Raw genomic sequence first — 17,005 nt, 5'->3', positions numbered from 1 at the left:
AGATGCAGTTAGATGTAGTCTCCACTACATTAGAGGGCAGTGATGCTCTCATTGTCAGAGGCGCTGGGAGCATTTGCTCTTTATTGTTGCTCTTTTCTTTGGGCAGTGGGTGGGGCATGACAGCAAATAATTCAAAACACTTATTTATATCAACTGTCAATAATCAAGCTTTTATTAAAATGTGGATTATGTATTGTTTACTTGGCATCTGGTGATATGCCATCTACAAAATGATGACATGTAGAGTTTTATTAACATGATAGCGAAGCTGCCATTTAGAAATGAACATTTACCACTTTCAGTTTCCCAAAATTATTTTTTTGTTTTCTACTGCATTTCACAGGCCTGAACACTAAAGTATGAAATGCTTTTGGTTCACCTCCTTCATCACCGTATCACATTCATTCCTTCATCACCGTATCACATTCATTCCTTCATCACCGTATCACATTCATTCCTTCATCACCGAATCACAATGCTTTGCTAAGATATGTAAATCAAACTGCGTTGAGCCAATATTTACAAGTTTTAAAATGTTATAATATCTTTATTAATAAATCCTCCTTTGTCATGTGTCTGTTTGTTAGTCCACGGAAATGCTATGCGTTTCCACACTTTTGAACAGATTTTATCCAAACTTGAAGCACATCAATTACATAAGTACTGTTTCAGCTTATTCAAGTTCTTCAATATCTTGGCTTTCAAATGAGCCATTGTTTGACATGGTGAGACAGACATTGGTTGGTGTTTATAAGATTTCCCCAGAGCTCTACCACGGAGATGTTGAATGGTATAGGCTCGGAAATTATGACGTCACAATTTTTATATTTGGTGTTGTGGGCTCTTACCGCTTATTTTTATCGATTACCGCTTATATTTATCAACTACGATAATGACGCTAGTGGCAGGTGAAGATAGGACAACTCCAAAGAACCAATGAAGATGACAAAGGGATCAGTGTCATTAGCTCTCCATGTACAGATTATTTCTATGATAAATAGCTCAGATTCCAAGCACCATACTATGTTTTCTCGATGATATTATGCACTAGCCCTCTCTTTTTATTGTTATGTTGAGGGCACGACTGAGGCTAATTAATTTCAAGAATTGCGTGATCTCACTAGAGTGCAATTTGCATATAGTCCTAGGGCCACGCCCCTGCAGGTCGCAATTTAATCGATGTGATTTCATCACTTTTATCAATGACAGTATATTTATTGATGATGATGAACTCTTTATTGATTAAAAATAATACATAAACAAAAACAAAAAGATGTCCCTTTTTGCGGGCCAAAATGAAAGGTTAATATTTGAGGGTGTATAAATACAATCTACAGTGTAATTGTTCATATACAGATTTTTAGAGTGTTATAATGATATAATATTGTAACAATAATATGATAATATATATAGAACGATGCTTGAAAATAAAGATTGTATGAGTATTAGAATCGCAATTTTTGAGGTTTATAATCCATGAGTGATTGTGCTGTGTACTCTGAGATTTGGTGTCTGTGGCTCTGGTTTCCATTCCATTAACAACAGACGGCCCTAGTCGCCACAAAACCAAACCTCAAGCACCAGTTTGTAATTATAGGCTTATTTGAACCATAATCATATTTAGAAAGCAACCTGGAAAGCAATACGAATTCTTCAGATAATAATACTGTAAATGTTTAAAATGAACAAAAGGATGAAAAAAGCAAACTCTAATAATCACCCGAAATCTATTAACCCAGAATATGTGTTTGTATTGGTCGGGCGTTAGCGCAATCCCCAGGCATTGTTGATTATTTAGAATCCTAGTTTATTATTAGCGCTCACTGGGTTTAAGAGCACCAATTGTCACAGAAAAGCGCAGCCTCAATGGCAGCGAAAGGGATAGACGACCTAAGGCTAAATGATAATTATGACATCACATTATGGGAACCACAACCAAGTATTTTTTTTATTGCAGGACTTACTTTTGACACCCTGTTTTACAGTTTTATTATTCTTTGGGGATTGAATATAGGCTCATTTGAAAGCCAAGACTCTGAAGTACTGAAATATATGACAAATATGCTGATATAATTTATGTGCTTTGACGCATACATGCTCCGTGCCTTACGCCAGGTCGCTTAAAATATTTTTAGTCTCAAAACTATTTGGTTCTTCTTAAACACCCACCTGCAGGCTATCTGCATAAAAATGAAAGAAGTCCTGGGAATAGCCAGGCTTATTGCTAGTAATCATATTCAGTGTTAGACAATTGTTGAAGTAATCATTCATAGCATTTTTGGGGCTATAAGCTTTTACTGCTAGAAAGAGTTGATTAGATTTTGACACATTCAAACTTTTGTAAAAATTCAAGAATTTATAGAAAATTAAGATTTAAGAAATTCATCTCATCATAAGACAAGGAAAGGGACAACTATCATCCTAATATTTATTCAAACTCATTTCTATGCCAAAGAACAAACATAATTGAGACGAAAAACAATATGGCCTCCAGTGTTTAATGCCCTCTTGTTTCTTTTATATAGAGAGCACTCTTATCTATCCCTAGTATGACATAGCTAACATGAATTGTTATTTTGAGTGCACAGGTAATTGTACCAAACTATCTTTCGTCCGGTAGGGATGGGATTGTTGGTTTACTTGGAAAGTTTTTAATCAGACTTTGTTCTTTTTCAGAAAAGCAAATATTTGCATTACATTTCTAAATTTAAATGCTTCCCATTAAAAGCTTCTATTGACTATGCTTGAGCATAGTCAATAGATTTCTTTATGGCATGTTGACAGTTTGGTGAAATAGGCCTGGCTTCCATTGAAACATTGTCATTTACATAGCAGGGTTTATTGTTTGTATACAAGGCCCAGGTGTCGTTAGGCCTAGAACACAAGGTCTCCAACAGCAGGCAGACCATATCATACGCGGAGCACTCTGATTGTTACAACTAACAAGGTAAGCACTCGCGTAGCCAGTTAACAGTCTTGTATCTATATTAATAAGTATAACTTTGTCATTGTGTGTGTTCATTATTTCACTTAAACTCTGCACGTTTCTACATTTTGGGTTGATTTCTTCTAAACTTATTCATGGTTGGTAAAAAATATTTTGTTTCAAAACTTTATTTGGTCCCTGAGAACCAGCCTCCTAAAACACCAACCTGCGGGCTATCTGATTGAAAATGTTAGTAACATTTAAAGAGATAAAATATTATTTTATATTTGACATAGTTAGAGAATATGAAAACAGTCTCATATTCCTTTTATGCAGAGTTGAATAAAAACTGTCCTGCGAGGCTATAAGAATAGTGTACAATGATTGTGTGCCATGCTTTTGCATGTAGTTGTGTTCATTATTCAATTCAATTTGACGAGCTTTTAACAACATCAATAATGCAAAATTATTTTAGTCGTTCAGGCATTTTTTGTGTGGTAGAAATGATAGGGCAGATGTCAGGGGTCAATCTCACCATTCTTTAGGCGTAAAGGAACCTATTTTTCGCCGAGTTTTAAGAGTTGACCGTTACTGAGTTGCCAGCTGCCATTTCATAGCAGAATGCTAACAGTGATTGCTATTAGATTTCAAAATATATATTGTAAACACAATACCTGCTAAACATTTTATCACACAAGCATTCCTTCTTATTTTGCTGCAGATCATTTGCGTTGGTGAAAGCTTTGGTTGGCATTTAAGTTCTGATACATGTTCTTGTAGCCAAATATGGGCACAAAGTCTTTTATATAAAACATAAATGGAACTCCAAAAAAAGATTTGAAAATTATTTATAGTTGTTGACAAATGAACACTTGCGCTGGGATGTCAAAAGTATCTATAGTTGTTGACAAATAAACAAGCACCTGTGTCGAGATGTCAAAAGTATCTAGGTATAGTTGTTGATAAACAAACACTTGTGTTAGCATGTCAATTACCTTGCTTAAAATCACTAATATATTTTAACTAAACAAAGAAAATGTTTTAATTTTAAGAGTAATCAAGATAGTCACATATCATTGAAGTCAGTCATCAATGCTATCATTATATACTTAGCACATCCCTCCACTGTATGTGAAACTACTGCATGCTATCGGATGGCATTCGGTATCGATAGCTAATGTATGCAGCATGTTCTCTATAACTCCTTCAAAGCAATCATTGCAGAGCTAATGGTTTGAATCATTGTGCAGCTCATTGTTATCTTTTAACTTCAGCCCACTCACTTTTGAATACATCAAATGTTCGATGCAATTTAAACTTTATGAGAAGTATTTCTTGTTGTTCAACCAGTCTATAAAACTTTTAAATGAGCAACAATAAAATATTTGATTTGATTAATAATTAGTGCTATTAAATTTATTGTGTTATTTTTCATCATCATTGTGGTTTGCTAGAATATATAGTTATTTATAAACCATGTTTTAATGGTATTCTAATAAACGCATTAAATATAAATGGTGGATTCTGTAGATTATCAAGATGAGTTGTTGAATATACATGTATTACTTAAAGTTGTTTTTGCAATAAATGAACTTTAGCTAATATAGGTGTTTTAATTTTTCAACCAAAATATTTTATTTGTTACTATTTGTATATGCAGTTGAACACTTTCAAGTTATGCATATTTTTACTAAAAATTGTTTAAAAATAAGTTCTTGCTAAAGCAGCACGTCGGTCTGCTTATCTTCCTATTTGCTAGTTTTCTTTTCACTTTTGTCTAGTATATCCATGTTTAGACATGGCTGCAGCCTTTAAATTTATTTTATTATCCAGGCTATGAAGTAAGCTCTTTTTTTCACTCAACTCTTTATAGCATGAGTTCTCACATTTCTGTAGCCTTAGTGCCATCCTGTTGCTATAATACTGTTGCTATATTGAAACATTTTAGAAAACTTCAATATAGAGCCATGCACAGACATTTTAGTTTCCCAGGATATAGACTGATGCAGACGTGACTGACTGATTCCTTTTCAGGAAACATTCCGATCATGTCTGTTGTTACACATACATCTATATCCAGTTTTATATTGTTACAATGATATCATTTATTTTTGTCAAAGTTTAACTTGCATACATTGAATGCCAGCAATTTAATTTGGAAATATTAAAAAGGAGCTAAGATTTATCAGTAAATGATAAATATAATGACTTCGTGTTTGAAAATGCCATGTATCAGTCATTTGCGCGTCGTGATCAACCTAAGTTAATTGAATACTTCGAGATAAATTGCTTTAAATCGATAAAAATAGCTATAGTTATCATAAATTGTTAAAAAATCGACTTCAACTTTTAGAACATAATTTTTGCCGGAAATGGTACTAAAGGCTTTTTTAAAATCAACCTCTAAATTTGAATTTAATTCTATAATGTTGAAAAATATCTCAAAAGTTTCAACCCCTATACATAAACTGAAATTTTTCTTTCTAAAGAATCAAAAGGAGTAAATTTAATCAAATATAATATTTAATAATAGAATACAAGTGCTTTGGTAGGAGGCCAGTGCTGCCGGGGCTGCCAGGGGGTCTAAAGAACTCAGTAGAGTGCCTGCAGTACATTAAGACTATGAAATTTCAGGGGAAACTAGGTTGAGGCAAGAGTCAGGCCATTCATGATGCACACAAAATAATTGTTTATTTGAAGTTTCTAAGAAAATGGCAACTTATGTTGAGATCTATCATGTGTTACACCATTGGTTAATGTGGGTTGTCTTGTTACACCATTGGTTACTGTGAGTTGTCTTGTTACACCATTGGGTACTGTGAGTTGTCTTGTTACAAACATCTGAGCATATTGGTCTAATTTGCACGAGAATAATGCACTGAGTGTAGAGAACCAGAGTTCTATAGGCTTTTATCTAACCATATTTATGACTCATTATCAATCGTGCCAGCAATAAGGTGCCAAACCTTATTCTAGTTGAAAGGATGTCCAATTCAATTATAGTTGAACAATATCTATTGACTTTAGCAGCGGTAGAGCCCACAAAAGGATGGACAGCTGTGCATTTATTGCGGCACCTGGGAACATAATGAAATTGTGGATGAGTAGGAAATGAGATTATAAAATGAATTCATGGCTTATGTAAACAAATACATGTACTTATAATGAATTACAGTGTTGGGTCGCTCTTTCTGATAGTGATAAATGCTTAGTAGGTTTACCATCAGTTCAACGTCCTCGACGGCTTTATATTAGGAACCGCTTGCTGCATAGGTCAGTCTGTATTTTATACATTTCAAGTTGTGTTAATGTGAGATATGTACTTTTTATGTTATAATTGTGTTGTAACTAATTTACGTTGGAAAGGGTATCGCTTAGAAACTTGGAACATGTATGTGATTGAAACATCCTAGTCATGCGTCCCCTTGCATGCATTTTTCTAATTTTTAAATATATAGCAGTCAAAAGTGTTTATATTGTGCAGCTGGATTAGTCAATCTGCATTTTATTCGGAAGGATCCAAGACTTAGTAATGGATTACAGATAAATAGAGATGACGCCCGAATGCCGAGTGGTACCAAGGTCATGCATACATTGCGTGGTGCTTGACAAATTCCTCGAGGCTTGTCATGGCACGCCGCCTTCAATAGATTTTAAAAACTATCCTTGAAAAGCAAATATTTGTAAAAGTAATTGACGCAGCGCATGTGCTCCTTACAGTATATTACAATGGCAGCATCGACGGAACTTGGCACATGTTTAGAGAGGCTGCTTTGGTTACCCCTACCAATCTGAGCTGTTCAAATGTTTAACACAACCATACGTTGACACATGCATCGTTCGATCAACTTATGTAAGACATTGATTGCTCGTTACTTCGCAACAGTTCCTCCTGAAAAGTTTACATCTGGCTTGACACCTGGCTAATAAATTTAATTGTTCAGCTAAACTACCAAAGCTGTACCAGAAATACTAAAAGCGAGATTCAATAGGTTGCATACTAGCTTAAAGGCTAACTGACAGAATTTCAATATTACTATCAGATATAGAAATACAATCACTATCTTTTGTTTATCAGTGATGAGTCTAGTATTAGAGCAAAAGATCAATTTTGAAATCTGGTTATGAGGTGGCTATATACAGTTGTGGGCAAAGTATTGACTATCGTTCTGTGACAGCAATTAAGGTTCTGCTCTTTTAGCGCCGCTTCGTGCCACCCAAACCTTACAATATACATGATTATGATAGAAATTATTTTTCAGATTTTTCTATCTTCTGAGAACATTTATCTAAAACAAATACTACCCCAGCATTCCATGGGAACATGTGAGACTAATTATGATCATTAATAATTATTAGTTATTTATGCTCAGGCATAATAACATCAAACAATCCGGTTAGGCAAATATTTTTTACGATTAGCACAGCGGAAAATATGATGGAACCAGTGAGCGAATTAGTTGATAATGAGAAGATTTTGAATGGTAAAAAGTTGTTTTCACATCTAGTTTTTAGTGCAAAAATTGCTGAACAGTCTGAAGGTGAAAGAGCTATGATTGTGCACCAACACAAGCATGGGATAAGTTACAAATTTAAATGAAGGGGTGTTACAAGGTATGAACAGAAATATCTGAATCAAGGGGTTATAAAGGATGAATAGAAGGATTGGGACAATTAATGTATGTAACTAGGATTTCATAGCAGTAGATGATAGTACATTCAACTGGAGTCAGTAACACCAAGTTACTCACTTGGTAATAAAGTGAGTGTTTCAGACCTTCAATCTAAAAATGAAACATATTATGCACATGTTTCTTCACTTTTGAAAGCATTTTGAAATGATGATGCAATTTTTGGGGCTATCAGATATCTATTAAAACAAACTCTTCATACAAGTCTTAGTAATGCTGAAGAGAAGACAGAAACAAAAACTACAGGCTTATCTCTTCGTTGTGTCATCAAGGGTGACCCCATTTTTTGGGGAAGTTTCAATTCACACCTGTAGACATAATGTTAAGATTAGTAGGGCCTACAGCAAATTTTGGCTTGGTCAGTACTGTTTGGGTTTAGGTCAATATCTTTCCATAAACTCTTTTGTAAACAACCTTTACCACGTACATGGATTCTAATAACTTGTCATAAGTCTAGTAAAGACAAATTCATTCAAGCGACACATTTAAAAATCAAAAACCTGTCTCATGCTAGCTACTACCTAAGTGTCGCATAAATTATAGGCAGAATTTGGCGCAGTGAACAGTAACCAATATGCAACAATGAATGAAACCTTTGCCAAGGTTGTTGAGTAAAGCAGTATAGGGAATTGCTATTTATAATAGCCAATAAGATATGCGGAGAGAAGCATAAAGCAAGATAGTCACACTTGCGGACAGTAGTCATGACATCAGTGACAGTTTCTTATATTAGCCTAATGATGCTAGAGGGAACAATCGTGTTACTAACACACAATAAAAAGCAGGTTATTAGTATCAGTGGACCAATTCAAATTTATATGTCCTTCATCTGCTTTTAGCTCAAAATATGTCACTATTTGTGCGGTACATATACTAAAAAGAACTGAACTTGTGGAGATCAAAAGAAGAGCTTTAATCAAAAAAGTGTGAGTGTGTTTATTGTTGCTATTATGTGTTATATTCTTTATGTACAATAGACAGTTTTTGGCTTACCGAATCAATGGTTCTTTATTGCAGGCTTCAGTATCTGATTTGGCCTAACGGCAAACCCGTGACACAACCCTTCACCTAACATGTCCAACCACAAACTTAGAGTTACGATTTGGTGGTGCGTAGTTTTCATGTGTCAAATACAACTATCAAATCAATATGGATCTAGCTCTACAGTTTTACTCAACACTAGCACTAATGCTCTACCTGCATCAACATCAAATTACTCAGGGTTTGAAGTAAGCGGGTTAAACTTTGTGAGCAACTCAACATCATCCCCATCATCAGTTGCATTGACAATGTCAACAGCTGTGACAACAATGACAGACAGCTCAGCATCATCAGTAGTACCAACTACCACTGCTTCACCGACTACTGTAGAAGAAAGCACTAGTAGTACTCCACCTGTAACAACAACATCAACTGCTGCAGCAACGACATCAAAAGTTGTGACAACAACCACAGACAGCGCAACATCATCAGTAGTACCAACTACCATTGCTTCATCAACGACTACAGTAGATAGTACTAGCGGCACTTCAACTGCAACAACAACATCAACAACTGCAGCAACAACATCAACAGATGTTACAACTACCACAGACAGCTCAACATCATCTGTAGCAAGGACTATCATTGCTACATCAACTGCTACAGAAGATAGTACTAGCGGCACTTCACCTGCAACAACAACATCAACAACTGCAGCAACAACATCAACAACTGCAGCAACAACACCAACAGTTGTGACTACAACAACAACTGACAGCTCAACATCATCAGTAGCACCAACTACCATTGCTTCATCAACTACTACAGAAGATAGTACTAGTTGCACTTCACCTGCAATAACAACCTCGACGACTGCAGCAATAACTTCAACAACTGTTACAACAATGACAGACAGCTCAACATCATCTGTAGCACCTACTACCATTGCTTCATCAACTACTACAGAAAACAGTACTAGCAGCACTCCACCTGTAACAACAACACCAACAGCTGCAACAACACCAACAGTTGTGACAACAACAACGACAGACAGCTCAACATCATCTGTAGCACCAACAACCATTGCTTCATCAACAACTACAGAAGATAGAACTAGCGGCACTTTACCTGCAACAACAACTTCAACAACTGCAGCAACAACATCAACAGCTGTTACAACAACCACAGACAGCTCAATATCAACTGTAACACCTACTACCGTTGCTTCATCAACTACTACAGAAAATAGTACTAGCAGCACTCCACCTGCAACAACAACATCAACAGCTGCAACAACACCAACAGTTGTGACAACAACAACGACAGACAGCTCAACATCATCTGTAGCACCAACTACCATTGCTTCATCAACTACTACAGAAAATAGTACTATCGGCACTTTACCTGCAACAACAACATCAACAGCTGTTACAACAACCACAGACAGCTCAACATCATCTGCAGGACCTACTACCGTTGCTTCATCAACTACTACAGAAAATAGTACCAGCAGCACTCCACCTGCAACAACAACATCAACAGCTGCAACAACACCAACAGTTGTGACAACAACAACGACAGACAGCTCAACATCATCTGTAGCGCCAACTACCATTGCTTCATCAACTACTACAGAAAACAGTACTAGCAGCACTCCACCTGTAACAACAACACCAACAGCTGCAACAACACCAACAGTTGTGACAACAACAACGACAGACAGCTCAACATCATCTGTAGCGCCAACTACCATTGCTTCATCAACTACTACAGAAAACAGTACTAGCAGCACTCCACCTGTCACAACAACACCAACAGCTGCAACAACACCAACAGTTGTGACAACAACAACGACAGACAGCTCAACATCATCTGTAGCACCTACTACCATTGCTTCATCAACTACTACAGAAAATAGTACTAGCAGCACTCCACCTGCAACAACAACATCAACAGCTGCAACAACACCAACAGTTGTGACAACAACAACGACAGACAGCTCAACATCATCTGTAGCACCAACTACCATTGCTTCATCAACTACTACAGAAAATAGTACTAGCAGCACTCCACCTGCAACAACAACATCAACAGCTGCAACAACACCAACAGTTGTGACAACAACAACGACAGACAGCTCAACATCATCTGTAGCACCAACTACCATTGCTTCATCAACTACTACAGAAAACAGTACTAGCGGCACTCCACCTGTAACAACAACCCCAACAGCTGCAACAACACCAACAGTTGTGACAACAACAACGACAGACATCTCAACATCATCTGTAGCACCTACTACCGTTGCTTCATCAATTACTACAGAAAATAGTACTAGCAGCACTTCACCTGCAACAACAACATCAACAGCTGCAACAACAACATCAACAGCTGTTACAACAACCACAGACAGCTCAACATCATCTGTAGCACCGACTACCATTGCTTCATCAACAACTGCAGAAGATAGTACTAGCGGCACTCCACCTGTAACAACAACATCAACAGCTGCAACAACACCAACAGTTGTGACAACAACTACAACAACAGACAGCTCAACATCATCTGTAGCACCAACTACCATTGCTTCATCAACAATTACAGAAGACAGTACTAGCAGCACTCCACTTGTAACAACAACATCAACAGCTGCAACAACACCAACAGTTGTGACAACAACCACAACAACAGACAGCTCAACATCATCTGTAGCACCTACTACCGTTGCTTCATCAATTACTACAGAAAATAGTACTAGCAGCACTTCACCTGCAACAACAACATCAACAGCTGCAACAACACCAACAGTTGTGACAACAACAACGACAGAAAGCTCAACATCATCTGTAGCACCAACTACCATTGCTTCATCAACTACTACAGAAAACAGTACTAGCAGCACTCTACTTGTAACAACAACACCAACAGCTGCAACAACACCAACAGTTGTGACAACAACAACGACAGACAGCTCAACATCATCTGTAGCGCCAACTACCATTGCTTCATCAACTACTACAGAAAACAGTACTAGCAGCTCTCCACCTGTAACAACAACATCAACAGCTGCAACAACACCAACAGTTGTGACAACAACTACAACAGCAGACAGCTCAACATCATCTGTAGCACCAACTACCATTGCTTCATCAACAATTACAGAAGACAGTACTAGCAGCACTCCACTTGTAACAACAACATCAACAGCTGCAACAACACCAACAGTTGTGACAACAACCACAACAACAGACAGCTCAACATCATCTGTAGCACCTACTACCGTTGCTTCATCAATTACTACAGAAAATAGTACTAGCAGCACTTCACCTGCAACAACAACATCAACAGCTGCAACAACACCAACAGTTGTGACAACAACAACGACAGAAAGCTCAACATCATCTGTAGCACCAACTACCATTGCTTCATCAACTACTACAGAAAACAGTACTAGCAGCACTCCACCTGCAACAACAACACCAACAGCTGCAACAACACCAACAGCTGTGACAACAACAACGACAGACAGCTCAACATCATCTGTAGCGCCAACTACCATTGTTTCATCAACTACTACAGAAAACAGTACTAGCAGCTCTCCACCTGTAACAACAACACCAACAGCTGCAACAACACCAACAGTTGTGACAACAACAACGACAGACAGCTCAACATCATCTGTAGCACCTACTATCGTTGCTTCATCAATTACTACAGAAAATAGTACTAGCAGCACTCCACCTGCAACAACAACATCAACAGCTGCAACAACACCAACAGTTGTGACAACAACAACGACAGAAAGCTCAACATCATCTGTAGCACCGACTACCATTGCTTCATCAACTACTACAGAAAATAGTACTAGCGGCACTTTACCTGTAACAACAACTTCAACAACTGCAGCAACAACACCAGCAGCTGTTACAACAACCACAGAGAGCTCAACATCATCTGTAGCACCTACTACCGTTGCTTCATCAACAACTACAGAAGATAGCACTAGCGGCACTTCACCTGCAACAACAACGTCAACAACTGCAGCAACAACATCAACAGCTGTTACAACAACCACAGACAGCTCAACATCATCTGTAGCACCGACTACCATTGCTTCATCAACAACTACAGAAGATAGTACTAGCGGCACTCCACCTGTAACAACAACATCAACAGCTGCAACAACAACAACAGTTGTGACAACAACTACAACAACAGACAGCTCAACATCATCTGTAGCACCAACTACCATTGCTTCATCAACAATTACAGAAGATAGCACTAGCGGCACTTCACCTGCAACAACAACGGCAACAACTGCAGTAACCACATCAACAGCTGTTACAACCACCACAGACAGCTCAACATCATCTGTAGCACCGACTACCATTGCTTCATCGACTACTACAGAAGACAGTACTAGCAGCACTCCACTTGTAACAACAACATCAACAGCTGCAACAACACCAACAGTTGTGACAACAACTACAACAACAGACAGCTCAACATCATCTGTAGCACCAACTACCATTGCTTCATCAACAATTACAGAAGACAGTACTAGCAGCACTCCACTTGTAACAACAACATCAACAGCTGCAACAACACCAACAGTTGTGACAACAACTACAACAACAGACAGCTCAACATCATCTGTAGCACCAACTACCATTGCTTCATCAACAATTACAGAAGACAGTACTAGCAGCACTCCACTTGTAACAACAACATCAACAGCTGCAACAACACCAACAGTTGTGACAACAACCACAACAACAGACAGCTCAACATCATCTGTAGCACCAACTACCATTGCTTCATCAACAATTACAGAAGATAGCACTAGCGGCACTTCCCCTGCAACAACAACGTCAACAACTGCAGCAACAACATCAACAGCTGTTACAACAACCACAGACAGCTCAACATCATCTGTAGCACCGACTACCATTGCTTCATCAACAACTACAGAAGATAGTACTAGCGGCACTCCACCTGTAACAACAACATCAACAGCTGCAACAACACCAACAGTTGTGACAACAACTACAACAACAGACAGCTCAACATCATCTGTAGCACTGACTACCATTGCTTCATCGACTACTACAGAAGACAGTACTAGCGGCACTCCACTTGTAACAACAACATCAACAGCTGCAACAACACCAACAGTTGTGACAACAACCACAACAACAGACAGCTCAACATCATCTGTAGCACTGACTACCATTGCTTCATCGACTACTACAGAAAACAGTACTAGCAGCACTCCACTTGTAACAACAACATCAACAGCTGCAACAACACCAACAGTTGTGACAACAACCACAACAACAGACAGCTCAACATCATCTGTAGCACCAACTACCATTGCTTCATCAACAATTACAGAAGATAGCACTAGCGGCACTTCACCTGCAACAACAACGGCAACAACTGCAGTAACCACATCAACAGCTGTTACAACCACCACAGACAGCTCAACATCATCTGTAGCGCCGACTACCATTGCTTCATCGACTACTACAGAAGACAGTACTAGCAGCACTCCACTTGTAACAACAACATCAACAGCTGCAACAACACCAACAGTTGTGACAACAACTACAACAACAGACAGCTCAACATCATCTGTAGCACCAACTACCATTGCTTCATCAACAATTACAGAAGACAGTACTAGCAGCACTCCACTTGTAACAACAACATCAACAGCTGCAACAACACCAACAGTTGTGACAACAACCACAACAACAGACAGCTCAACATCATCTGTAGCACCAACTACCATTGCTTCATCAACAATTACAGAAGACAGTACTAGCAGCACTCCACCTGTAACAACAACATCAACAGCTGCAACAACACCAACAGTTGTGACAACAACTACAACAACAGACAGCTCAACATCATCTGTAGCACCGACTACCATTGCTTCATCAACTACTACAGAAGACAGTACTAGCAGCACTCCACCTGTAACAACAACATCAACAGCTGCAACAACACCAACAGTTGTTACAACGACAACAACAACAGACAGCTCAACATCATCTGTAGCACCAACTACCATTGTTTCATCAACTACTACTGATGATAGTACTAGCAGCAGTTCACCTGCAACAACATCCACAACTGCAGCAACAACATCAACATCAGCAACAGCAACAGCAGACAGCTCAACGTCATCAGTAGCGCCAACTGTCATTACTTCATCAACTACTACAGAACTCAACACAAACACTCCAGTTTTATCTTCCACTAGCATTTCAATTACTCTATCAGAAGCTTGGAATACTTCCTCAGTTGCATCAACCAACACTGAAGGTTCCAGCGAATTTAGTTCCACCCTCCTAGCTTCCAGCTCAGTATCTTTAGCAGGGACAAGTAATCAGGGCACCACCTACTCTTCTGCTGTATTGACCGCAGATGACTACATAAACACAACTCCTCAACAAACAGTTGGTAAGAGAATGTTGTTTGTACTTATCAAATCGGTACTTATTACAATTTAAATGGTCGTTTTGTATATTGGTTGGTCTTCTATGATTCATTCTTACCCAATTTGTTTCCACTCAGGAGATGTCTATTAACTGTATGTTTACAGTTGATCGCTTGAGGTCAGCATGCTTGTCATTTCGGAACGTTTTTATCTTTAGAATGCAGCCACTAGTTGTTTGAGCTATCATTGTCTATCATTAGCTACTACCTCTGACTATCAATGGCACACTCCATCGTCTTGGAGTTCGAGTCGGCTGTACGACTGGGGAACTGAACAAGGAGATGTCGATTTGTTGGACTCTGCTGAAGACTGGACTAAATACTACAAGTGTCACGGCGTACCGCTAAACAGAAAAGCTGGATCAGTCTTTTTTAACACACGACACTACGTGATACATGTGAGTGTCGTCTTGTTCTTTCAAGGACTCTCTTACACACTTTTATTGACACATTCAGTATTTCTTTCAGATTGTAGCTAAAACTTACAGGCACAACTTTTGTAATTCATACACAATGTACAAGATAAAACAATTTTTCTCATCCAATAGGGTACATTCATTCTAGATTAATGTAATCTTTATGTAGACTTCGCTTCCGCCCAGTGCTAAAACCTTCTTTTATTCTTGGTCATTGTCATCGGGATGGTTGGGGGAGGTATGTAACCCACGCTTAGTTTCGTACCATAGATGTGTCGATGCAAATCTATGGTTGAGGCTGAGCAGGGAGTTTTTGTTCCTTGTAGATCTGTAACAACGGACTAATGAGCTTTGATCTTGACTGGATGCAGTATTATCCCTGGTCATTTGGACTCAACTACTGGTACGAGCAGCAGTCATTCTTCTCTCCCCTCTGGAGCAGAGCAGATGAAGTAACGATGAGTCTCCTCTCAGATGATTGGCCACAAGCTCGAACTCAGATTTACTACCATGTCTATGAACGAGCTGCAGGAATGAATGATCAGACAGCAGCCATTTTGTCTCGTGCTGAACAGGATATTAATGCCTCTGGTGAGATGCCTTTTTTAGACATTTGGTTTAGTTCACTAAACTAGTAATTCTTTTTGTAATCAAAAATAGTATTTCTCATTAATTAAATCTATTTATTTATATACTCATGCACAAATGGTAAAATAAGAAAGCAAAATATGCAATGAAAATTAAAAGCCAACTTTCACTAAAATTATCAACATGATCTCTTCCCAAAATTTTATAGGCCTCCTTCATATATATCTTTTCTGTATTTCATTTTTTTGCGTTTTCATGTTTTTGTTGTAAACGTTTGCATAGTTTTCTCTGATATGTCATTTTAGTGATATACCTTATAGAGCTACTTGTTGATTATAGATTTCCCAATTAATAAATCAATAGCAATAAGCATTAAACTGGACAAGTTGATTCAAAAGCATCACCCATCAGTATAAGGGTTCTTGACTGACAACAAGTTTTGGCTAAAAAGTCAACTTCTTAAATATTGCTAAAGCCTGTTAGTCATCAGAGTGTGACACATTGATTACATTGGTCTCATTCCTTCATTTTAATATATTGTATACATGTTTTAGCACAAGGAGTAGAAGGTTTTGAAGCTTCATGGGTGCTTGTGGTGACATGGGTTAACATGGCTGGTGACACAGGATGCAGGTGGCCTGTCATGTACAAAAAGCTCTACGATGCTAGCTCGGTTTCTCAGAGCTCCATAGAAGTTTGCAGACAGCAAGCAAGAGAATATCAGGTGTGTTGTTTATCTCTTTAGAGAAACGGTGTGCTAACTAAACGCGTTGTGACTTTTACACCCTGTTATTACAGTCCACTTATAGTCTACAGGATGTTGCAAGGTAATTCCATCAGTCAGTGACAGCGGGATCAATGAACTTTTCAATTGCGTCTTATCACAGCAGCCGGCATTC

At 38.2% G+C, this 17,005-nt stretch overlaps 2 protein-coding genes across 2 annotated transcripts in view; both read left to right on the top strand.

Moving 5' to 3' along the window:
* Positions 1-17,005, top strand: part of LOC137385436 (serine-rich adhesin for platelets-like) — a 59,020-nt gene that overhangs the window by 41,016 nt on the left and 999 nt on the right. The window contains exons 5-6 of the mRNA XM_068071890.1: positions 15,845-16,109; positions 16,661-16,830. Coding sequence (XP_067927991.1) covers positions 15,845-16,109; positions 16,661-16,830 — 435 coding nt within the window. The remainder of the gene's footprint in view (positions 1-15,844; positions 16,110-16,660; positions 16,831-17,005) is intronic.
* LOC137410645 (mucin-2-like) lies at positions 9,504-15,605 on the top strand. The gene is made up of 4 exons (XM_068096102.1): positions 9,504-9,786; positions 10,672-15,066; positions 15,304-15,500; positions 15,591-15,605. Exons 1-4 carry the CDS (start codon positions 9,504-9,506, stop codon positions 15,603-15,605), a joined length of 4,890 nt encoding a protein of 1,629 aa, XP_067952203.1.

The sequence above is a fragment of the Watersipora subatra genome, chromosome 1, assembly GCF_963576615.1.
Source record: "Watersipora subatra chromosome 1, tzWatSuba1.1, whole genome shotgun sequence".
Lineage (NCBI taxonomy): Eukaryota > Metazoa > Bryozoa > Gymnolaemata > Cheilostomatida > Watersiporidae > Watersipora > Watersipora subatra.
This window is presented reverse-complemented; position numbering and strand designations above follow the sequence as displayed.